Source organism: Camelina sativa, chromosome 9 (assembly GCF_030686135.1).
Source record: "Camelina sativa cultivar CO46 ecotype springtype chromosome 9, ASM3068613v1".
NCBI classification, from domain to species: Eukaryota; Viridiplantae; Streptophyta; class Magnoliopsida; order Brassicales; family Brassicaceae; genus Camelina; species Camelina sativa.
In genome coordinates this window covers 42,995,075-43,016,562 of record NC_141888.1, presented here as the reverse complement: position 1 = coordinate 43,016,562, position 21,488 = coordinate 42,995,075, and the positions used below count along the sequence as shown (strand labels likewise).

Genomic DNA, 21,488 nt, shown 5'->3' with positions numbered 1-21,488 from the left:
TCTTTGTAAAAATAGTAATCTTAAATTCCCTAATCAAACCGTTGACTATATAAAGCACGAAGAAACAAAACATGGATGTCATCTTTCTCTCCCTCTTTTTTGTAAATCAAACATGGATGTCATCTTTCTCTCCCTCTTTTTTGTAAATCAAACATGGATGTGAAAAAACTATGAAGAAGCAAAACGACGTCGCGATGTTCCTTACGAGGCACGTCTTATCTTTTGCGTCCGCCTCCAAACCTAATGTCATCTTCCTACCGGCATCAATAAACGCTGCGATCATAATCTCCTTCCTCGGATCTTCTTCAACCGATGAGCTCAAAACCGTCTTCCGCAAACTATCCTTCATTGCCGACAGCAAGATATGGACATATATATAGTCCCATGTTTTATTCGACATGTTCCATATTCAATCCATGATTTGATGTTGATAAGATTAAAAAAAAAAAAAAAAGCTTAAAAATTTCGTGTTGATGATTTTAGGTTGTTCTAACTCCTACACATCTTGGGATTGTAATGGAGTATGCAGCTGGAGGAGAACTGTTCGAATGGATATCTACCGCGGGTCGATTTAGCGAACCTGAGGTTTAGAAATTAAATTCTTGTCAATATCATACATTTTACCTGACTATCAAAAAAGAAAAAAAAACATGCATTTTACTTGTTAATCACCACATATAAAAAAATCGCCAAATATTGTTTTTGTTAAACTTTTAATTTAATTTAATTAATTGACTAATTCTACTTGCAGGCTAGATATTTTTTTCAACAACTCATTTGCGGAGTGCATTACATACAATGGTAAAATTATTTATTTGGATATACACCAAATTGTATATATAGAATAGTTTGTGTTATATGTTTTACTAATGAAACAAATGAATTTTGCAGCAAATATGCCATAGAGATCTGAAATTAGAAAATACATTGTTTGATAGACGCCCAACATTGTGATTTTGGCTACTCTAAAGTTTTTCTGAAAAATAATTAATTCATTAATTTCTTAAAAATAATTAGCATACTGCTGGCCAAGCAGCTATTACTTCTATAGATTTTGTGCATTGTTTTATTGAACTCTTGGGTGTTCTCTTTTCGCTTCTAACACATTGCTATATAACAATATCTAGTCATGGCTGAAATATCTAAGGAGGAGAGTTGGTCAGGGTGTCCCAGGGAGCCGTTGTTCCGTATTCTAGTGGGTCGCATCACTTGTGGCAATGATGTTGTCATTGACAAAATTATGAAAGAGACAAGGGCTCGAATAAAGTTTCTCTATGGTCCTCCATGCACAAATAGCTCTGAGTCTAAATTTTTTTTCCTTTCATGCCTTTACATTTCATGTTATATGTGTTGCTATTTAGTAGAATATAACATGCCTTTCATGCCTTTACCAAAACTAAAATTTTTTTTTCCTTTCATGCCTTTACCAAAACTAAAATTCTAATGATAATACAACTAGCATTAGTAGAATATATACACCTTTTTGTTGTATAAGTCACGGATCTACTTAAGAGTTAAGATTAATTAATATTATTTTCATTCTCAATTTACTTATCTTTATTGCATCTCTAATTCTCTATCTTTATTGGCCATATTTGGATCATGACTAACAAAGAAAATCATATTTTCACAACCTTTGTAAGAAGGAAACTTCAAGATGTTTGGTGTTTGTGACCATTTCGTCGGACCAAATTTGTACAATCGATTGCTCATCTTTCTTAGTTTGGCAGCGAGAGTGAATTTAATATTTTTAAGAAGGTAATACATTAGGTCCAGATGTTGATATCACTAAAACATGTGTTGTTCCCCTGATAATGCATATGATGAATAATTTTGGCCACCGAGTGACTAAAAATTTAACACCAAAATTTTGTAGATGTATTAATTACTTTTAAACTAAATAATAGTATATTAAATTAAAGTTTACAATCATGTAAACCTAATACAAAGGATTTTTTAATTATGATGATGGTTTCTAATTAAAATAAGGATTTTTTTTTTTTGTTTTAATACAAATACAAAGAAAAAGGAATTTGATCAACGATTAAAAGAAGGAAAACATAAGTATGGATGGTTAGCAACCCTCCTGATCCGCAGTAAATTGTCACATAAGCCAATTATTAAAACCCAATAAAGCATAATAATTTGGCCCATTTTTGAAAATAAGCAAGAAAGAAACGGCGTCGTCCCTAGGAACCAAATACTGTATGATGAACCTCTCGAGATCCGGCGCGTTGATCTCTTTGTTCCTTCTTCCTTTTACTTAGTTTCTCCTTCTCCGGCGAGTTCTGGTTCTTCTCGATGATGTATCACTTAAGTCCTCTCATTCTATCTTCTTCAACACTCTCAAGTCTCGTGGATTTGATCTCGATTTCAAGCTAGCTGATGATTCGAAGCTCGCTCTTCGTTGATTCCGGTCGTGGCTTGATCTTATCGGCGGATACTTCTGCATCTGATCTGATTCAGGGCATTGCCACAGAGTTGATTTCGACGAGGTTGGTTCCTGGATTTATTTATTTATTTAGCTGTTTTGTTTGCTTTAGGATTCTTCAGCTCTTTACGTTCCTGTAGATTTCCGATCCAAGGTAATCTTTTACTTCAGTCCCTCTTTTGATTTTGCTGGATGAAGTAGAACTGTTTGAACTGAAGAACATACACAAACACAACGACTCAAATTCAAACCCTAACATATGTATAGCTCGTTTGGTGATGAATGAATTTGGTTTTTCTGAAGGCTGAAGAAGTGCGTAAAGAGGTGAATTCATGGGTTGAACATCACACCAATAATCTCATCATGGATCTTCTTCGTCCTGATTCAGTGACAAGCCTAACTGACATGATTTACGCAAATGCCTTGTATTTCAAGGGAGCTTGGAAAAGACCATTTGAAAAGTACGACACAAGAGACTATGACTTCCACCTTGTCAATGGCACATCAGTTTCTGTGCCATTCATGACCAGCTATGAGGACCAATACGTAAGAGCTTATGACGGTTTCAAGGTCCTCAGACTCCCTTACCGACAAGGCAGTGGTGGTACCAATCATAAATTCTCAATGTACTTCTATCTTCCGGACAAGAAAGATGGATTGGATGATCTCTTGGAGAAAATGACTTCTACAGAGATGAACTTGATAAATTTAGAATTCCAAAGTTTAAGATCGAATTCGGTTTTTCTGTTACAAGTGTTTTGAATCGACTAGGAATGTATTCAATGTTAATGTACCATAAAGCTTGTGTCGAGATTGATGAAGAAGGTGCTGAAGCTGCTGCGGCAACTGCTTGTAGAGTAGAAACTTATGCTCTTAATAGCGAGCCTCCTAAGAAGATAGATTTTGTGGCTGATCATCCATTTCTTTTCCTTATTCGAGAAGACAATACTGGGACCGTTCTGTTCGTTGGTCAGCTATTCGACCCTTCGGAATCTTGTTCCCAACCTAATTCCCACTCTGATGATTATTAACAAGGTTATGATTTGGTGGAATGGTACGGTAGATTAGTCAAGTGAGGTTTGGTTAATGGTTTTAACAAAGTTCACAGGTTCAATGGTTTTTTTTGTTTAAACTCTGTTATCGATTCATGTAACCAACTTGATAAGATTTACTATAATGAAAAGATGTCTCTCTTAGTTATTGATCTCTCTCTTAGCTATTGATTGATAAATAAGCTTGTAAACATCAGAACAAAACTAAATATTTAACAAAAAAAAAAACATCAAAACTAAACGTAACACCAAAACTCTGTTTCCCAAAACAGAGTAAGTCTTTTATTAAGAAACAAAATCTCAAAAAGATAGTTCGAACAGAGCAAGTATTAAAGCAATTGAGGGTCTATAGCCAAACTTTAGCCAAAACATGAAACAAGCCACCAACAATAAAAAAGGTTAGATCAAGAACATCAAGATCTTAGCAGCATCGTCGATAAGTTTGTCCATCTTCCTTATCCCATCCTTTATCTTTTCCATAGTCTCAACTTTCTTCTTGTCGTCTTTATAATCTTCTAAAAACCTTTTTACGGTCTCATTCACAGTTACTCTCATTTTCTCCATGGCCATCGTCCCTTTCTCTTTATCCTCAGCAGGAACATCCTCACAATTACTTTTGTACTTTCCCATTTGAAAAGAAAATAAGAAGAGTATTTACTTTTTCTTCTTTTTCTTTACACAATAAATTTGTTTCAACTTTAAAATTACTCTCATTGATTTTTTTTTTTATTTTTTTTTATTTTACCTTCCCATTTGAAAAAAAAAAGAAAAGAAAAAGAAGATTAATAAATAAGGGATCTATCCAAATTAAATTATTCCCGATTCCTTCATACAACTTATTAAAAGGATATCTAGATTTTATTAATAATTTCAATTTCCTAAAATAAAACCAAACTGTTCAATATTTAAGCACATCCACCCTTTAACTGTTTTACAAGTCTGACCTCTTTCGAGTCCTCTTTCTTTGTCGTTACAGATCAAAACATGAATGTAAGAGAAGCTATGAAGAAGCAAGCAGACGTCGCGATGATGCTTTCCCGGCACGTCTTATCTTTCCCACCCAAAGACTCTAACGTCATCTTCTCTCCGGCGTCCATAAACACTGCGATCACCATGCACGCCGCTGGTCCCGGAGGTGATTTAGTCGCCGATGAAGTCCTCTCCTTCCTCAGAGCTTCTTCAATCGATGAACTCAAAACCGTCTTCCGCAAACTTTCCTCCGTCGTCTACGCTGACAGCAGCGCGTGTGGCGACCCAAAGATAACGTCGGCGAATGGCCTCTGGATTGATAAATCCCTTCCGGTTAATAATCGCAAGTATAAAGATCTATTCGAGAACTTCTTCAAAGCTGTTTATGCTCCAGTAGATTTCCGATCAAAGGTAAATTTTTTCAGAAAAAAAAAACACAAATCTAGGGTTTGATAGATATATATAAAATAACTAGCTAGGGTTTCACATAATTTTTTTTTAAAAAGCTAGGGTTTCACAACATTACCTGATTTGATTTTCCTACTCAACGTACGATTCATATTGGAAGAGCTGTTTGAATTGAAAGAAAACATACAAAACGAGTCATATTGGGAGCGAATAGTTCTTGTTTCGTATCGCTTCAAAACCTCAACTACTATGATGAGGCTGTCTTACAAAATTGCGATTGACAAATTTGAATGTAGAAAATTACTTTTGAATAGTTGTAATAATGAAATTTCTGATATAGCTTTTTGGTGATTAATGAATTGGTTTCTTTTTGAAGGCTGAAGAAGTGCGTATAGAAGTGAACTCATGGGTTGAGCATCACACCAATAATCTCATCATGGATCTTCTTCCACCTGAATCCGTTACAGACGAAACTGAAAAGATTTACGCAAACGCATTGTATTTCAAAGGAGCTTGGGAAAGACCATTTGAAAAGTCCTATACAAAAGACCAAGACTTTCACCTTGTCAATGGCACAACTGTCTCTGTGCCATTCATGACCAGCTATGCGGATCAATACGTAAGAGCCTATGACGGTTTCAAGGTCCTCAGGCTCCCTTACCGACAAGCGAGTAATGATAACAAACGTGAATTCTCAATGTATTTCTATCTTCCGGACAAGAAAGATGGATTGGATGATCTCTTGGAGAAAATGGCATCTACGCCTGGATTCTTGGATAGTCACATTCCGAGTTACAGAGATGAGGTTAGGTACTTTAGAATTCCAAAGTTTAAGATCAAATTTGGTTTTTCTGTTAATCGTGTTTTGGATGTAATGAGTCTGGGACTGCGTTCAATGTCAATGTACCATAAAGCTTGTGTCGAGATTGATGAAGAAGGTGCTGAAGCTGCGGCCGCAACTGCTGATGTGGAGGAGGACGGTTGTTGTCTTCCTGAGACAGATTTTGTGGCTGATCATCCATTTCTTTTCCTTATTCGAGAAGACAAAACAGGGACCGTTTTGTTCGTTGGTCAGCTCTTCGACCCTTCGAAATTAGTCTAAGTCGGACTCAGATGATTGATTATTAACCGCGTTATGGTTTGGTCGAATGGTGGGTTAGTTAACTGAGTTTTTGTTTTATGGTTTTGGCAAAGTTCACAGGTTCTGTGAAAAACCGAAAACTTTAATTGATATCTAAAGATTTTTCCATTCCATTATGTTCGTTGGGTTTAATTATTTCGATTAATAATTGAGAAAAATACCCGAAATTAATAATAAATACTTTAATAATTTGAGATAATAATGGTTTAATTATAATTATAATAGTTTGAGTCTATATTTCTATTTTCCATAATTAATACGACAAAACAAAAAAAAACATTGTAGCTTTATTTTGATGACATTTTAAACAAAAATAAATAAATAAATGTAGCGTTGCTTTATTCTATTTTTATTTTTAAAAGTAGCGTAATATTGAAGCTTTCAAAGAGTAGCGTCATTGTGAAGTTGAAACTTCTACTATAAATACACACCTAAGTTATGACTTATAAAGTCATCATTAACATCGTCACGAAGTTGCATATCTCTCTTATCTCTTTCGCAGCAAGGTCAAAGTCAGTCATGGACGTGAGAGAAGCTTTGAAGAAGCAAAACGAAGTCTCCATGTTCCTTTCATGGCATCTCTTCTCTACTGTAGCCAAACGCTCTAACAGCGTTTTCTCGCCGGCGTCAATGAACGCAGTGTTCACCATGATGGCTTCTGGTCCCGGCAGCGGCAGTTCTGTGATCGCCGATAAAATCCCCTCCTTCCTCAGATCTTCTTCCATCGATGAGCTCAACTCTGTTTTCAGCGTCATTGCTACCTTCGTCTTCGCTGACGGTAGTCATATAGGTGGCCCAACGGTCAAAGTGGTGAATGGCGCTTGGATCGACCAATCATTATATATAGATCCATCTACGAATAATCTCTTCTACAACTTTTTCAAATCTGTTTTGGCTTCAGTGGATTTCAAATCAAAGGTACCCTATAACTAAAATCCCCTGTTTGCTCTGTTTTTGACTTATTTATGAAACTAGTCTAGTATTGATATAGCTTTTGGTTTTGAATGATAAAATTTGTTCTTGTTTTTGTTTTTAAGGCTGAAGAGTTGCGTATGGAGGTGAATGCATGGGCTTTACATTGCACCAATGGTTTCATTAAAGATCTTCTTCCTCATGGATCCGTTCCAGAGGACACCATCTGGATTTATGGAAACGCCTTGTACTTCAAGGGAGCTTGGGAAGATAAATTCCATAAATCGATGACGAAAGACCAAGACTTTCACCTTCTCGATGGGACTTCAGTTTCTGTGCCTTTCATGAGCAGCCATAAGAACCAATACATAAAGGCTTATGATGGTTTCAAGGTCCTTAAGCTCCCATTTCGACAAGGCCTTGGTGATACCAGTGGAAGTTTCTCTATGTATTTCTATCTCCCTGATGAGAAATATGGTTTGGATAATCTTGTGGAGAGAATGGCGTCAAGTCTTGGTTTCTTGGATAGCCATATCCCGACTCAAAAGGTTGATGTTGGTGATATCAGAATCCCAAAGTTTAAGATCGAATTCGGATTCTCGGCTTTAAAGACTTTCAATATAGTAGGATTGGATAGGGTGGAAGTGTACCAAAAAGCTTGTGTTGAGATTGATGAAGAAGGTGCTGAAGCTGCTACTGCAACTGCTGTTGTTGGAATCTTTGGATGTGCTTTTGTGAAGAGGATAGATTTTGTTGCTGATCATCCATTTCTTTTTATGATTAGAGAAGACAAAACAGGAACCCCTTTGTTTGTTGGTCAGATCTTTGATCCTTCTAAATCTTCTTAGACTCCGGAAGTTAAAACCTTGAGTCTAAGGTGGCCTGGTTATATAGTTCGATAGGAAAAAGTTTATTCGACTTGAATCCTATGTTTAGATTTGGTTAAGACCGGATCACTTTTTTTATTCGTTAATGAGTTGTAGTTTGAGTCTTTTATTCTTATTGATTGAGTCTCAATATGTTTAGTTTTCTTCAATTTTAAATTTTACTCTGTTTCTCGTTACCGTCTTAGAAAATAAACCGGATTGTCATCAAATCAAACCGATCTAAATGTTTCTCACACTACTATTCCCCCTCATACATGTTTCATGAATCATGCATGTTATGATATGTATTTGTAATTGAAGTCAAAACACAAATTTATTCATCTCAATAAACATAAAACATCTATGATCTCAGATTTGTTCTATACATTCTTTTACTTATTATTATTGCATCTCTATCCTTATTGCCCATATTTGGATCATGACTAACAAAGAAAATCATATTTTCACAACCTTGGTAAGAAGGAAACTTCAAGATGTTTGGTGTTTGTGAACATTTTGTCGGACCAAATTTGTACAATCGATTGCTCATCTTTCCTAGTTTTGCAGCGAGAGTGAATTCAATAATTCTAAGAAGGTGATACATTAGGTCCAGATGTTGGTATCACTAAAACATTTGTTGTTCCCCTAATAATGCATATCATTAATACTTTCTTTCATGTTTTGCTTATTTTGTATATAGAAAATGTGCTTTGTATGTAACTACAAGTTTGTATATTCGCATATGGTCAAATGGGGTCAGACAAAACCTACACAATGATGGGAAGGCCACAACAAAAAGGTCAGCTCTCTCGATCTCTTGAACAACTCTTTGAAACCATTGAGTCTTTGGATGCACAAGGCTCGAAGTACAAGTTGCAAGTTTCGGTGTTGGAGATATAGAATGAGAAGATTAATGTTGTTTTAAATTAGTTATTTTAAAATAAAACAAATAAATATGATTTAACATCAGTTATTTAAGTGATGTTTTAATTAACTAATTTGCCATCAATTAAATAAAATTGATTTAACTTTTATTCGTTTGTATCATTTTTTTAAAAAATGATATAAATTATAGATTCACATCATTTAGATAATTGATGAATGTATCAATTTTTAATAAAATCACTTTTTAATATGATACACATCAATAAAAACTGATGTTAATTTACACTAGGGAGAATTAGAAGTCAATTATGTAAATTGCTTTACATCCTCATTTAACTTTCAATAAAAACTTATTTATTTATTGTCAATGAAAAACTAAAGAAAGAATTAATGAATTAAAAGAATTACTTATTTATTATTTGTCAATAAATATTTTTATTTTTTTGTTGGTAATTAAGGAGGGACATTTACAATCCCACATCGACAACTTTCCAATGAGTGGTGAGAAACTATCTATTATAATTACTTAAACCTTGCTAATACTTACGTTTAGTAGAGATAACAACTAATTGTAGGTCCCATCATAAATATAGTGGAAATAATATATAATATAAATTATTGATAGAATATATAAACAATATGATTGAATTTATAAATAATTAAATATTATAATACAGAAAAAAAAATAAAAAAAAAATCATATAGTTTATAATAATATTGATTTTAACATCATGCTTTAAAAAAAATGTTTTGACATTCACACAATGACGCCAAACATTTTCTAAATTTAAAAATGGTCCAGTAAATGTCTATATATGATCGTTCACCTAAAAGGCTAAAACTAAACAATCAATTCACAACAAGGAGACAATTAGACGCAAATCAAAAGCAAACACAAATCATCGGAATAAACATAAACATCTATGATCTCAAATTTTTTCTATACATTTTATCTCTTGGGAGATGAGGGCTCAATAGAGCGATTAAAGCATAATTAAATAATTACACCAACTAGTTAACATTCAAATCACAGATCAGAAACTCTGGAGAGGAACTGAAGTTGCCTAAGGAGAGGACTAAGAGTCTCCATGAGCTTCTCACAAGGATGGTTATGAACACCTTCGTAGGTTGTTACAACAACGTTTGGATCTTTTGCCAATCTCTGCACTTGTTTCTTCACGTTGCATGTGTGGTATGTACATCTGTAATAGCTCCTGCAATAATTATTTTTTATAATTTCAAATGAGTAATCAAATTAAAGAATATTTTTGGTTACATATAATTCAGGTATCTGTTTATATAAACAGTACGAAATGAACGCTCTAAATTCCAAGACACAAGCAATAACGTATTACAACCGGACTAACTCAAAATGATGACTTCGATCGTTTAGGTTGTTAAACAAATGTTTCCCAACTAATAATACACGTGACCAGTAGAGTGTGCATGTGTATATGTAAGTTTAGGTCAATTCCGATATCTACTTTATATTTATTTTTAACATATCTAATATGTATATATAACGATGTCATATTTATTTTTAAACACACTAATAAATGTAATAAATTAGTAAAAGAAGAACCTGGGATGAGCATTGTTCTTTACAGATTTCTGACCGTACTTTCGCCAACGATAACCATCATCAAGAACATCATCATCACTCCTCGTATGAAACGCTATCCTCTGCATTGCCGGAGATCTCTTTCCTTTTCCTTTATTGCAATGATTATTACTATGATCGCTATCATTACTCACTAATCCTCCCATATCTCCTCCACCTCCCTGACGGTTCTCCGGCTGAGCAGATAGATGGAAACTTGCTGGAGAACAAGAAGAAGAAGATGGACCTGCATCGCCGGGAAACATTAACGAAGGAGCCATCATCATCAAGGTTTTGTCATCAAAGGAAGGAAAAGGATTGCTGTTTTCGCCTTCTTCTAGGGTTAACATCGGGTTTGTGTTGTCAACCCCTTCCATTGATTAGGAAACTTTTCACTATCTAGATCTCTCGCTCTCTCCCTCTCTGATGACTACGTATATATATGTAAATATATGTTAATTTGCATAATAGGAAGAAGGAGAAGATCAGGAGAGAAAAGGTTATAAGGATATTTGTAGGGAGGAAAGAGGAAGAATGAGTAAAAGGGTATTATATTTGAGGCCAACTATATTCACCTAACTTTTTTGTTCAACTGCCTTGGTCTCTCCTCCTTTTCCTAGCTATATATCTCTTTTTCTCCTTTACAAACGTTTTTGGATCTATATACTTTTTTAGAATAATATATTAAAACATACTGTATATATAAAATTTATGTTCTATAACATTTCATTTTTACTTAACTCTATCTTTTGAAATGTAAATTAAATAGTATATATTTATATTAGACTTAAAGTAATGTTGATAGAGATGGTGCGGTCTATATATGAATGGTCTTATACATTTGAGGATAGTTTGTTCATATAGATAAACTAATATTGCGGAAACAATAATATGTATTTGACTTTGTTTATTATGTAAATTATGATGATTGATCAAAATTTTAACTTCATGTCAAAGACAATCCATATGCCATGTCTCATATATAAAAACCGATCACCTGACCTGAAATCAAATTATATTTATGGTCAAATTAAGTTTTTGTTTATGTCTTCCCAATGACAAAGGGAATGTTTGGTAAAGGCTTAATAATTAGCTTATAAATTTCCATGTAACAGGTAAAATAATATAACTAATTACTTTTTATTTTATTCTCATTTCATACGTGTGGTTAAATATAGTATACCAACCCCATACTTGTATATGATGACGTCGTATGCACGCTCTTGAGCCTGGACATTTGGTTGGATTGAAAATTAAGCGAAAATTGAGATTAATTTTAAATAACTTTACATGTATGTTCTCTATGATATTAAATCCCTTTTTTGTTTGTAATGCTCGATAATGAACTACGTACCATTAGAATTATACACAATAGTTAGGACATTAGTTTAGTTCCATTTTGCAAATGATACGTTTCACCATGCAATTGTGGTAAACATATGTAACATACTAACATACTAGATTCCACCAAGTCGCGAGTTAAAAATATATTCAAATTAAAGGAATAGATTATGGTCAATTCCAAGTTAAAAATGAAAAAGTTCTTTTCGCAAAGTATTTTTCGTTTCGTCGTCCACCCATACTATGAGATATGATATATTAACAAAAAAATTGTAGAAACTATTTATTTATCCTTAATGAAACTTATAGAAATCATGAAGTCGCTTAAAATGTTGGGCATTAAATACGGATAACCGAACTTAAAGCAAAATTAGTGTGGTTGTGGTTGTTAAGAATGATCTCTCTTTGCTTTGACCGGTCGAATAAACCCAAATAGGATCAGCACAGTTAACATATGCAAACACTCATATATCCATGCACGTGGAAGCTTCTCATACTTCATTTTGCTAATTTTGCTAAGTATATATAACTATATAAAACAAAATCAAATGTTTTTATAGATAGATTTTTATAAAAAAAATATAACTTTTCCTTTTGCACGACTACGTGTATCTTCCGGTTCATCCTACTGTATCTGTATGTACGTTATTTTCTAATCGGATCCATATGAGATGATTCCAAAGTTCCGTAAAAAGATACATGAACCGCATGCCGTTTTCTTCTACATGAAACGACATACAGTGCAAATCTAAAATTCTGAAACTTATTGCCCGCCTCTCTCTCTCTTTCAATCAAATTTCAAAAAAAAAAATTGGAATCGGAAAAAAATCTGGAAAATGGAGGAATCATCGGGAGGAATCTCATCGATGAAGTTCTTCTCCGATCAACACCTCTCTTACGCTGACATCCTTCTCCCTCACGAAGTAAGTTTTTATCGAATCACTCATCTTCTTCCCTGTGTCGAGTCCCGTCGCTCTGATTGAAATCGAAGCTCGTTTTTACAACAGGCTCGTGCTAGAATCGAAGTCTCTGTACTCAATCTCCTCCGAATTTTGAATTCTCCAGATCCAGCCATCTCCGATCTCTCTCTGGTACTGCTTAAATCAAAGTTTCTTAGAATTCGCGTTATAACGTTCTCGGAATCTGAAATTTTCTGGGTTTTATTTTTATTTTTGGGGGAAGAACAGATCAATAGGAAGAGAAGCAATAGCTGTATAAACCAAGGCGTACTCACAGATGTTTCATATATATTCCTCTCTACTTCGTTTACTAAGACTTCATTGACGAATGCTAAAACAGCTAAAGCTTTTGTTCGTGGTAAATTAATTGCTTAATCTCTCTCTCTCTTGTGCCTCTTCATTCATCTGAATCTTTGATTGAGATGGTATGAGTGTAAGTAATGGTTGTGATTTTATTATTGAAAACAGTGTGGAAAGTTATGGAAATGTGCTTTCAGATTCTGCTTCAAGAGAAACGAGTGACTCAAAGAGAGCTGTTTTATAAGTTGCTTTGTGATTCACCTGATTACTTTTCATCTCAGATTGAAGTTAACAGAACTGTCCAAGGTCAATCCAATGTTGAACATTATGATTTTTTTCATTTGGATTGAAGAGTTTGTTGGGTTTTGATTTTGTTTCCTGCTTGCTGGTTTAACAGATGTGGTAGCACTTCTACGTTGCAGTAGATACAGTCTTGGGATTATGGCTTCTAGCAGAGGTCTTGTTGCTGGAAGGTTATTTCTACAAGTGAGTAATGTAGTCGATCTCGTTGCTCTGTGCCAGTTCTTTGATGAAGTTTTGTGATTCTAGCTCACATTGTGATGTTTGACTATTTCTTTATTCACAATCAGGAACCAGGTAAGGAAGCTGTAGATTGTTCGGCTTGTGGTTCTTCAGGTTTTGCTATAACCGGAGACTTGAATTTGCTAGACAACACCATCATGAGAAGTGATGCTCGGTATATCATTATTGTGGAAAAGGTGTCTCTCTTCATCCAATCAAAGCATATGTAAGAAAGATACCATAATTGCTCATAACTCACTCCCGGAATCTGTTTTTAGCATGCGATATTTCATCGGCTTGTGGAAGATCGTGTGTTCAATCACATTCCTTGCGTGTTCATCACTGCGAAAGGGTATCCTGATATTGCCACAAGGTCGAAACTCTTAACTTAGTTACAAAACCATGCTTGCAATTTATAGCCATTGATATTGAGTAGCTTGGATGTTGAATCTTTTAGGTTTTTCGTTCATCGGATGAGCACAACTTTTCCTGATCTGCCAATTCTTGCTCTAGTAGATTGGTAAGCATAAATAAGCATCCTCCTCTTTGTTTAGATAATAGTTTGGTGCTCATAAGTTCATATATGAGAGGTCAGGAATCCACCTGGGTTAGCTATATTATGCACCTTCAAGTTTGGAAGCATAGGGATGGGTCTTGAAGCATACAGATATGGTAAAGACTTACCTGTTTGCACCAAATATATTTCCAAGTCTCTGTTTGTGATGATAGTTTGTGCATCATCTTTAGCTTGCAATGTGAAGTGGATTGGGCTCCGAGGAGATGATCTGAATCTGATACCAGAAGAGTCTTTGGTTCCCTTAAAGCCAAAGGACTCACAGATTGCTAAAAGCTTATTGTCCTCCAAAATCTTGCAGGTAAACTAACTGATCATTATAACCAGAGATCAGTAGTAATGTTCAAGTGGAAGCAACGAATGTATAAATCATTTATACCACAATTGATTCTGATATTTTACTTTCTGACCAGGATAACTACAGAGACGAGTTGTCACTGATGGTTCAAACTGGTAAAAGAGCCGAAATTGAAGCTCTGTATTGTCATGGTTATGATTATCTCGGTAAATATATAGCTACCAAGATCGTGCAGGGAAAATACATATAACAGTTCAAACAACATGTAAGATTTTCTAAATATAAGAGATAAGAGTAACTTATTAGTAGTCTCGAGTTTAATGCCCATAGAATGTATTAATAGATTACAAACAAATCAAAATTTCCAAATTGAAGGGATAATCTTTGTTTACATATGGCATCGTGATGATTGAGTAACAAAAGTTGTCCTAATCTCCACTCTCCTATGCAGGTATAATGATAATTTCAACCAAAAATGTGCTCACTTCTTGCTTGATACAAGACTAATCTTCTTTCCCTCCACAACAAACTTCCCACTTCGCTCCAGCTGCCACAAAAAAAGTTAGTACAACATTAGTAAACATACAAAACTGGTTTCGTTTAATAACTCAAAGATCACATTTCTTTAATCTCTCCCACATCCAACAAATTTATAAGAGAATTTGGCATAAGATAAGCTAATATTTGTATTTACCTTAAGTTTCAAGTAAGCAATAGCATCTTTTCTTGACGAGAACTTTGAGAGAACTGATGGTGCTTGTTCATCGATCAGAGATTTTAGCTGTTTGAGCTTCATTGATCCACCACTACCAGCATCCTGACAAATGTTTTTGCACATATACATATAAGTCATGAGTGGGATACTGGGATGATATAGAAGTTTACAATTACTGTCTAAAGTAAATTGACAACAAACCTTTTTAAGAATCTGCTTGCAGAGGTTCTTTAACTTGAATTTGGGTTCAACAATTTCATCATGCTTCCTTTTCACAGGAAGAGATTTTTCGATAACAGAAACTTTGTCCTCATCTTCTTCACTCTCTTCTTCTTCTTCTTCTTCTTCCTCTTCTTCGTCATCATCATCATCATCATCATCACTGTTATCAAAAGATGTTTTCTTCCCTTCGTAACGAACACCAGCTATTTTCTTTGGCCGGTCTTTGATACCCAGTCCTTGTTTTCCAGCCGTAGCTTTATCCTACATGACATTTTCACGGCATCAAGATGTTAGATGCCAACCTATATTCCACAAACAGCTTGGACAGAAGAGTGGACGGAGACAAACAAAACATACCTGAACCATGTTGTAAAGATTCTCTTGATCATTCTCACTAAACATTTTTCTCTCGCTAGCCTTTAATTTCTTTTTTCCTGACTTGGCCCCAAGAAGACCGCCTGAGACAAACCCGAATTTATTTCCCCACCAGTCCGAAGAAGGTTCTTCAATTTTCTCTTCTGTTCAGCCCAAAAGATCCATACATTATCAGCTCAATGAAAAAGTCACACCAATTCAAGATTTGGGTACAATCTATCACCTTTAACAGTAGCATTTTTATCCTCAGATATAATTTCAATCTCCATAGTATCGGCTATGTCACAAACCGCAGTAGAAGGCTCTTCAGTTCGCTTAACCTACAAAAAAATTAAATAATTTAGCATAAGTGAGAGTCTTATTTTCCTAACGCAATTTGTTTACATAATAGTAGAAGGAGAGAAAATCCTGAAATTATGCAATAACAAACAATATGTAGAAGTTATGAGTAATGCTAATAGACATGAGAATCTTGGTCATGAACGGATAAAAGAATGAGAGAACTGATTTGATAGCAAGCTTACCAATATTCCTTCAAGATCTTTAGATGAGTAAGAATTGACAAGCTTCCCTTTCTCTCTACGTTTATACCTTCCTTGTGGACGAGTGGTTTTAGCAACAATCTTCAACTTGGCAGGCTCAGATTTGGCACCATCTACACTTTCATCTTCGTCATCGGAACCTATCATATGCCACAGAAACACAAATATTAGGAAGAATCAAGAAAGAAAGAACTGAAGTTACTAAGAAGTAGTTTTACCATCATCATCCTTGCCAGTCTTGGTAGGTGCTGCTTGCTGCAGATAACAAGCAAACAAAATTAAGACTAAAACCCCCTTCCAGTTCTTTTCAAAGAGATTAGTTAAAAAACAAAGATGTACACAACCATTACCACTTTCAATTTCTTGAGAATGTTGTCGAACTGAGTTGTATCAAATGCCCATGGATTTGGCTTATCAACACCAACACCTGCTCCAACATTTCAAAAAATTTCAGTCCTATAACATAAAGTATAGATGCATCACCCAAAAACAGAAAATATTGGGTATAAGGATAAAGTAGCTCTATCTTAGAGCCACAACTTAACATTCACCAAATTACATACACCTAGTAGCTAAACTAAACAAAGTATACACACATTTCCTCCCAAAAGGCAGAAATTAATGTTTTTATTGGGTAATTGTGCAACGAAGCGTTATTTAAGTTTCCTCTAATCTAAATTCGACAGCTTCACAATCACCAAAGCAAAGAAATTAAAATCTCTAAGAAGAAGAAAAAGAAACTAACCAGAAGTATCTTGCTTGTTCTTAACTCTCACATAACCTTTGATGCCTTGCTTATCTTTACCAAGTCCTTCTCCTTCTTCCCAACCCTAAAAGAAATCACCAATCCAAAACAAATTAGGTCTTTATCAAAATCTCTACACAAATGTACTCAGATCATTACAGAACAAATTTTACTCACCATCGATTTCATGAGCCGGAAAGCGGCGGATTCCTTACAGATTCCGACATACTTAACCGGAGCCTCCGGCGCCGCCATCTTCTCTTCTAATTACCCGGCGATCGATTACAGACAATGCGTCGCCGTTTTTTAAAAAAGCGGTGCGGAAGAGAAGAGTGGGCGAGGGAGTTTAGGGAAAACCGAAGGCGAAAACCTAAAGCAGAAGAAGTAATGAGTAATTATTCTCTACGACGAGTCTTTAGTAAACCGCAGTAGAGAGATGTAACCTGATCGACGGTCAGGAGTAAATCAGATTTAATATGGGCAATATAGTAAGAAAAGCCCAATAAAAGCCCACAACAAACATTTATGATAATTTAAATAAAGAAAAATAAAAAATAAAGACAACAAATTAAAATTTTGCAGATTGACTTCAAATCGGAGAAGAATGGCTATGGCTACTTCTTCTTCTACTCACCTTCTACTGTCTTCTTCGTTGTTTCATTCTCAAATTACCAAAACGCCACTTCTTCTCCCGGCGAGGAAGATCTATTTCCGTAGACCGGAGAAGTCTCTCTCGTTATCATGTCGTTCTTCAATCTCGGCTTCTTCCGCCGTCGGAGTCAATGATGAACCGGTGACTTCGAAGAAATCAACCAAAACGCTTCCGTTTCGAGTCGGTCACGGATTCGATCTGCATCGGTTAGAGCCAGGTTACCCTCTGATCATCGGCGGGATTGATATTCCTCATGATAGAGGCTGCGAAGCTCACTCCGATGGTAATTGTGAATTCGTCTTATTGAATCTTTTGAAATTGGGATAAAAAATTTTAGGTTTTTGATTTGAACTTGTTGGTGCAGGCGATGTGTTGCTTCATTGTGTAGTGGATGCGATTTTGGGAGCACTAGGGCTTCCTGATATAGGTCAGATCTTCCCTGATTCTGATCCTAAATGGAAAGGAGCTGCTTCATCTGTATTCATCAAAGAAGCTGTAAGCTTTTTTTTCTTAGCTTACCTTTGAGATGTTCAATTTTGTGTTGAAATTGTGTATGCAAAGACATATACTTTATACCTCCTTAGCTAAGCATAGCTCTGTCTTTAAGCCTGTGGTTATCATTCAGAACTGAAGCTAGATCCATAGGTTAATGGAATTTACTCAGTTTGTTAGAAGTTGATGAAGGCTCTGTAATACTCTCTTTGAGTTTGAGTACATTATCTTTTATCTCTAGAAAGTAGAAGAGATGTGGAGATCGTATAGGTTTTAAATTTGTTGTGATCACTGAATAATGGTGTGTAGAATCTTATCGCTCATGCATTTGTATTCATCAGTTTTATCTTGCAAAGGCTTGGCATAACTCGGCTTAAGGTTAAAGTTCACTGTCTCTTGGGATGAGGAATTACAGAACAAGTCTTGTATTTTTTACATTTCCTATGAGACAACGTATGTTAATTATGGGTACTCAAGGTTAAAGCCATTGAGTTTCTTTCTTGTCCGGCCTTTTAGATTGGGGGTCAGGGTTTAGTATAATGTGTTTGTTAAGGTTCAAACCCATGATTGACTGTGAATGTTGATTGCATGAATTAGAGTTATGTGAATCAAAGTTTTGAACTTTAAATGATGATCACTTGTCGGTATAAAGAATGTGATTCAACGAACTTGAAACAAAGTGTTTTGCTTGTATTTGTGTTTCAGGTGAGACTCATGGATGAGGCAGGTTACGAGATTGGAAACCTTGACGCAACATTGATTCTCCAGAGACCAAAGGTAAGTCCTCACAAGGAGACAATCCGAACCAATCTGTCCAAGCTTCTTGGAGCTGATCCTTCTGTTGTAAACCTCAAAGCCAAAACCCACGAGAAAGTTGATAGCCTCGGAGAAAACAGAAGCATTGCAGCTCACACTGTCATTCTCCTCATGAAGAAATAGAAGTTAAAATTAGCTCTGTATCATCTTTTTCAAAGTCTCATCTTGTAAGCAAAAAAACAAACTTTTGATTGTAAATTTACACTTTAGAGGCTTATTAATCCTGTCCTAGAAGAAAAGATAGTCTTTATCATATTTCGATGATGATGATTCATTGTGTTTCCTAGTTGTTTTGGTCAAATTAGAATAAAACTGGAAACTGTGCGTCTTCGACTGCAAGTTCCTTGTGACGCAATTTTCTTCAGTCTGCCATTTTCATCTTCAGACTTTCACCACATGAAAAATTGTGACATTACAGTTGTGTTGTTGTTGCTTTTCTTATCTATATCTAAATTTTAAAATTAAAATCAGAGACATCGTTGGTTTTGAAATACAAACTTAAGTGATGTAGATATAGCAGGTAACTATAAATCCTTGAGTTAACACAACTAAAATCTCGTCAATTAGAACGATAGTAAAGTATAAACAGAGACTACGACATCAGAAAGTACCATTTCCCTTAAGAGATCACACAGCCTTGGTGATCATGATCACACACGATAGTGTTGTGATGATGGTGAATCGGCGGACAGAGAGGTGTTTCCCGGTGAGACTGATATAGAGCTTCCATTCTTTGACGTTCACTCTCTTCCTTCTTCTTCTTCTCAGCCGCTTCAGCTTCTTTCTTAGCATCGAACGGGCCAAAACTCACCATTTTTGCACTGTCCCATTTCCGTTTAAGTTTTTTCATAACTTGCAACTCGTCAAAGCACTCCCCGGTCACCGTTAGTTTTCCTTCCTTCGGATCAAAGGTTATACTAGTAATTCCTGAAAAAGAAAATGTAAAAGATTTGGGCTTTGAGACTTACGACGATCAAGAAGGTGGGTTAGTTCTTAGATTTCATCATTTCAATTCAGATAAATCCAAAAACAGAGCGTATGACACTTATGAGTATTCAAAGCTCATGAACAAATTCTCAAACTCACACGCAAACTCGAATCTATAAAGAACCCTAATTTAAAAAAAAAAGCTTTGGTTTTTATAAAAATCCTTGAAAGAGACACAAATCGAAACCATTTTTTGAGCGATCAAATCATATCCATGAAGAATCTCAAAAACAAAGTGTAGCTTTAACTACTTCCATAATAATTTCTCATAAACAGAAGAAAAATTCAATTTTTGAGGGTTTCAGATAAATAGTAAATACCATTAAGGATCTCAAGAACAGAGAGTGTTAATATCAAAAGCTTTTGGCTTTTCACTAAAAACTCAAGAACAGAACAAGACTTAACCTTTGTGGGTTTCCAATAAATTTTTTTTTTAATTCCATAATAATTTCTCATAAACAGAAGAAAAATTCAATTTTTGAGGGTTTCAGATAAATAGTAAATACCATTAAGGATCTCAAGAACAGAGAGTGTTAATATCAAAAGCTTTTGGCTTTTCACTAAAAACTCAAGAACAGAACAAGACTTAACCTTTGTGGGTTTCCAATAAATTTTTTTTTTTAAAAAAACCATAAGGAATCTCAAAAAACAGAGAGTGTGTGTAATCAAAAAGCTTTGTCTTTCCAATACAAAAAAATCTTACTTTTTGGGTTTCAATTGATCCATGAAGAATCTCAAAAAAAAATAAAACAGAGTGTTGTTTGTGTAAATGTGTAATGAAAAGCTTTGTCTTTTTAATAAAAAAAAAAAAAACTTCATGAACAAGGCAAGAATCAGAGAGTGGTGATGTAAAAATAACCTGAGCAGGTAGCAACAGTACGCATCACTTTCTCCGTTGATTCCTTACAATACACACTAATCGTCGCCACCATTTTCTGTAGAGAAAGAACCAGTACCATTAATCAAAACACTCCTCCAACAAGTCTATTACAACAACAACAAAAAACTCATTTTTTAAGTTCTTCAAAACAAAACAAAAACATTACCTTCATTTTTTATTTTTTTTGTGTAGAACAAAGAAGAAGATGAGAACAGTAAAAAAGTTGATGGTTTTTTTTATCCTAAAACCTAAGAAAGTTAGATGCTTTATATCCCAAATAACAAACCGCCACATTAAATGGGTTTAGGGAAAAAACAGAGGAATACTATGTCAGGAATTTTCACACTCTCCTACTGTATTTACAAAAACTATCAGAGAGTGGTTTGTGTTGAACAAAATGTTTTCTTGAGTATAAAGACAAGAGCGTGGAGCTCAGTCGTGAGAAATGGCTCTGTGGTTCTTTTGGCACATTTCTTCTCTTTAATGGTCCCATGATGTGGTCCGTTGATCATTGATCGTTTCTAGATTTAGTAACTTCCACTTCAAAAGTTTTTATTTCGTCAAAGATTCTTCCATTGTCCCTTTATATGGTAAGTTCATCATCAATTGTTTTTGTTTCTTTTTTTTTTTTCTTTCTGATCAATTGTTTTTTAGTACCAACATATCCATATATTATGTTATGTGTTTGCATTTTGTACTTCTCCTTCCAATAAACAACAAGAGAGAGTTTTTTCTTACCAATCAATAGTTTGAGTTGTATACGATGGTTTCTTGTGCTATATGTAACATAAAAGTTTGATTTAT

The 21,488-nt window shown here is 34.9% G+C and overlaps 7 protein-coding genes, 1 long non-coding RNA gene and 1 pseudogene across 12 annotated transcripts; 6 read left to right on the top strand and 3 right to left on the bottom strand.

Annotated features, from left to right (window-relative positions):
- Positions 1 to 77: 77 nt before the first annotated feature.
- Positions 78 to 1,552, top strand: LOC104714758 (uncharacterized). Its single transcript, XR_755889.3, has 3 exons — positions 78 to 585; positions 752 to 801; positions 1,128 to 1,552. It is a non-coding gene; the product is annotated as an uncharacterized LOC104714758 (long non-coding RNA).
- An 806-nt stretch (positions 1,553 to 2,358) lies between these two features.
- On the top strand, positions 2,359 to 3,633 carry LOC104714757 (serpin-Z1 pseudogene; annotated as a pseudogene). The gene is made up of 2 exons (XR_015567187.1): positions 2,359 to 2,495; positions 2,735 to 3,633. The product of XR_015567187.1 is annotated as a serpin-Z1 pseudogene (transcript).
- Positions 3,634 to 4,373: 740 nt separating this feature from the next.
- Positions 4,374 to 6,200, top strand: LOC104714756 (serpin-Z1-like). 3 transcript variants are annotated; one of them, XM_087467611.1, is made up of 3 exons: positions 4,389 to 4,863; positions 5,237 to 5,665; positions 5,775 to 6,200. In XM_087467611.1, exons 1-3 carry the CDS (start codon positions 4,468 to 4,470, stop codon positions 5,955 to 5,957), a joined length of 1,008 nt encoding a protein of 335 aa, XP_087323737.1. In that variant the 5' UTR covers positions 4,389 to 4,467; the 3' UTR covers positions 5,958 to 6,200. The 3 variants fall into 3 exon arrangements, with proteins under 3 accessions (XP_010430515.1, XP_087323737.1, XP_010430516.1); XM_010432214.3 differs by having other exon boundaries at positions 5,237 to 5,670; XM_010432213.3 differs by having other exon boundaries at positions 4,374 to 4,863; positions 5,237 to 6,200.
- Positions 6,201 to 6,491: 291 nt separating this feature from the next.
- LOC104714755 (serpin-Z1) lies at positions 6,492 to 7,976 on the top strand. The gene is made up of 2 exons (XM_010432212.3): positions 6,492 to 6,919; positions 7,039 to 7,976. Exons 1-2 carry the CDS (start codon positions 6,521 to 6,523, stop codon positions 7,759 to 7,761), a joined length of 1,122 nt encoding a protein of 373 aa, XP_010430514.1. The 5' UTR covers positions 6,492 to 6,520; the 3' UTR covers positions 7,762 to 7,976.
- A 1,577-nt stretch (positions 7,977 to 9,553) lies between these two features.
- Positions 9,554 to 10,785, bottom strand: LOC104714754 (putative WRKY transcription factor 56). The gene is made up of 2 exons (XM_010432211.3): positions 10,247 to 10,785; positions 9,554 to 9,878 (listed from the first exon to the last, which is right to left on the bottom strand). Exons 1-2 carry the CDS (start codon positions 10,639 to 10,641, stop codon positions 9,692 to 9,694), a joined length of 582 nt encoding a protein of 193 aa, XP_010430513.2. The 5' UTR covers positions 10,642 to 10,785; the 3' UTR covers positions 9,554 to 9,691.
- Positions 10,786 to 12,373: 1,588 nt separating this feature from the next.
- LOC104714752 (meiotic recombination protein SPO11-2) lies at positions 12,374 to 14,649 on the top strand. Of its 2 annotated transcripts, XM_010432209.2 has the most exons (11): positions 12,374 to 12,528; positions 12,613 to 12,696; positions 12,793 to 12,922; positions 13,033 to 13,170; positions 13,262 to 13,350; positions 13,455 to 13,583; positions 13,665 to 13,759; positions 13,844 to 13,906; positions 13,982 to 14,058; positions 14,134 to 14,261; positions 14,374 to 14,649. In XM_010432209.2, exons 1-11 carry the CDS (start codon positions 12,442 to 12,444, stop codon positions 14,506 to 14,508), a joined length of 1,155 nt encoding a protein of 384 aa, XP_010430511.1. In that variant the 5' UTR covers positions 12,374 to 12,441; the 3' UTR covers positions 14,509 to 14,649. The 2 variants fall into 2 exon arrangements, with proteins under 2 accessions (XP_010430511.1, XP_087320374.1); XM_087464248.1 differs by having other exon boundaries at positions 12,390 to 12,528; positions 13,982 to 14,261.
- Positions 14,506 to 17,284, bottom strand: LOC104714753 (G-patch domain-containing protein 1). Its single transcript, XM_010432210.3, has 10 exons — positions 17,035 to 17,284; positions 16,858 to 16,942; positions 16,463 to 16,539; positions 16,331 to 16,367; positions 16,095 to 16,252; positions 15,794 to 15,890; positions 15,553 to 15,713; positions 15,175 to 15,456; positions 14,953 to 15,075; positions 14,506 to 14,805 (listed from the first exon to the last, which is right to left on the bottom strand). The coding sequence occupies exons 1-10, from the start codon at positions 17,110 to 17,112 to the stop codon at positions 14,740 to 14,742; spliced, it is 1,164 nt and encodes a 387-aa protein (XP_010430512.2). The 5' UTR covers positions 17,113 to 17,284; the 3' UTR covers positions 14,506 to 14,739.
- A 90-nt stretch (positions 17,285 to 17,374) lies between these two features.
- On the top strand, positions 17,375 to 19,072 carry LOC104714751 (2-C-methyl-D-erythritol 2,4-cyclodiphosphate synthase, chloroplastic). The gene is made up of 3 exons (XM_010432208.2): positions 17,375 to 17,792; positions 17,874 to 18,004; positions 18,707 to 19,072. Exons 1-3 carry the CDS (start codon positions 17,462 to 17,464, stop codon positions 18,938 to 18,940), a joined length of 696 nt encoding a protein of 231 aa, XP_010430510.1. The 5' UTR covers positions 17,375 to 17,461; the 3' UTR covers positions 18,941 to 19,072.
- A 178-nt stretch (positions 19,073 to 19,250) lies between these two features.
- Positions 19,251 to 21,116, bottom strand: LOC104714748 (heavy metal-associated isoprenylated plant protein 15-like). The gene is made up of 3 exons (XM_010432207.3): positions 20,851 to 21,116; positions 20,664 to 20,739; positions 19,251 to 19,744 (listed from the first exon to the last, which is right to left on the bottom strand). Exons 1-3 carry the CDS (start codon positions 20,854 to 20,856, stop codon positions 19,437 to 19,439), a joined length of 390 nt encoding a protein of 129 aa, XP_010430509.1. The 5' UTR covers positions 20,857 to 21,116; the 3' UTR covers positions 19,251 to 19,436.
- Between the last annotated feature and the right edge of the window lie 372 nt (positions 21,117 to 21,488).

Bases quoted from the DNA above. Each gene is read 5' to 3' on its own strand.
- LOC104714756 (XM_010432213.3), top strand. From the start codon at position 4,468: ATGAATGTAAGAGAAGCTATGAAGAAGCAAGCAGACGTCGCGATGATG. The intron at 4,864-5,236 runs GTAAATTTTTTC...TTCTTTTTGAAG, and splicing joins CAGTAGATTTCCGATCAAAG to GCTGAAGAAGTGCGTATAGA.
- LOC104714755 (XM_010432212.3), top strand. From the start codon at position 6,521: ATGGACGTGAGAGAAGCTTTGAAGAAGCAAAACGAAGTCTCCATGTTC. The intron at 6,920-7,038 runs GTACCCTATAAC...TTTGTTTTTAAG, and splicing joins CAGTGGATTTCAAATCAAAG to GCTGAAGAGTTGCGTATGGA.
- LOC104714754 (XM_010432211.3), bottom strand. From the start codon at position 10,641: ATGGAAGGGGTTGACAACACAAACCCGATGTTAACCCTAGAAGAAGGC. The intron at 9,879-10,246 runs GTTCTTCTTTTA...TAATTATTGCAG, and splicing joins AAGAACAATGCTCATCCCAG to GAGCTATTACAGATGTACAT.
- LOC104714752 (XM_087464248.1), top strand. From the start codon at position 12,442: ATGGAGGAATCATCGGGAGGAATCTCATCGATGAAGTTCTTCTCCGAT. The intron at 13,584-13,664 runs GTGTCTCTCTTC...ATCTGTTTTTAG, and splicing joins ATATCATTATTGTGGAAAAG to CATGCGATATTTCATCGGCT. The intron at 13,760-13,843 runs GTCGAAACTCTT...TGAATCTTTTAG, and splicing joins TATCCTGATATTGCCACAAG to GTTTTTCGTTCATCGGATGA.
- LOC104714753 (XM_010432210.3), bottom strand. From the start codon at position 17,112: ATGGCGGCGCCGGAGGCTCCGGTTAAGTATGTCGGAATCTGTAAGGAA. The intron at 16,943-17,034 runs GTGAGTAAAATT...GATTTCTTTTAG, and splicing joins TCCGGCTCATGAAATCGATG to GGTTGGGAAGAAGGAGAAGG. The intron at 15,076-15,174 runs GTTTGTTGTCAA...AACATTTGTCAG, and splicing joins GCAAGCAGATTCTTAAAAAG to GATGCTGGTAGTGGTGGATC.
- LOC104714751 (XM_010432208.2), top strand. From the start codon at position 17,462: ATGGCTATGGCTACTTCTTCTTCTACTCACCTTCTACTGTCTTCTTCG. The intron at 17,793-17,873 runs GTAATTGTGAAT...TTGTTGGTGCAG, and splicing joins CTGCGAAGCTCACTCCGATG to GCGATGTGTTGCTTCATTGT. The intron at 18,005-18,706 runs GTAAGCTTTTTT...TTTGTGTTTCAG, and splicing joins CTGTATTCATCAAAGAAGCT to GTGAGACTCATGGATGAGGC.
- LOC104714748 (XM_010432207.3), bottom strand. The intron at 19,745-20,663 runs GTTATTTTTACA...TTTCTTTTTCAG, and splicing joins TACTGTTGCTACCTGCTCAG to GAATTACTAGTATAACCTTT.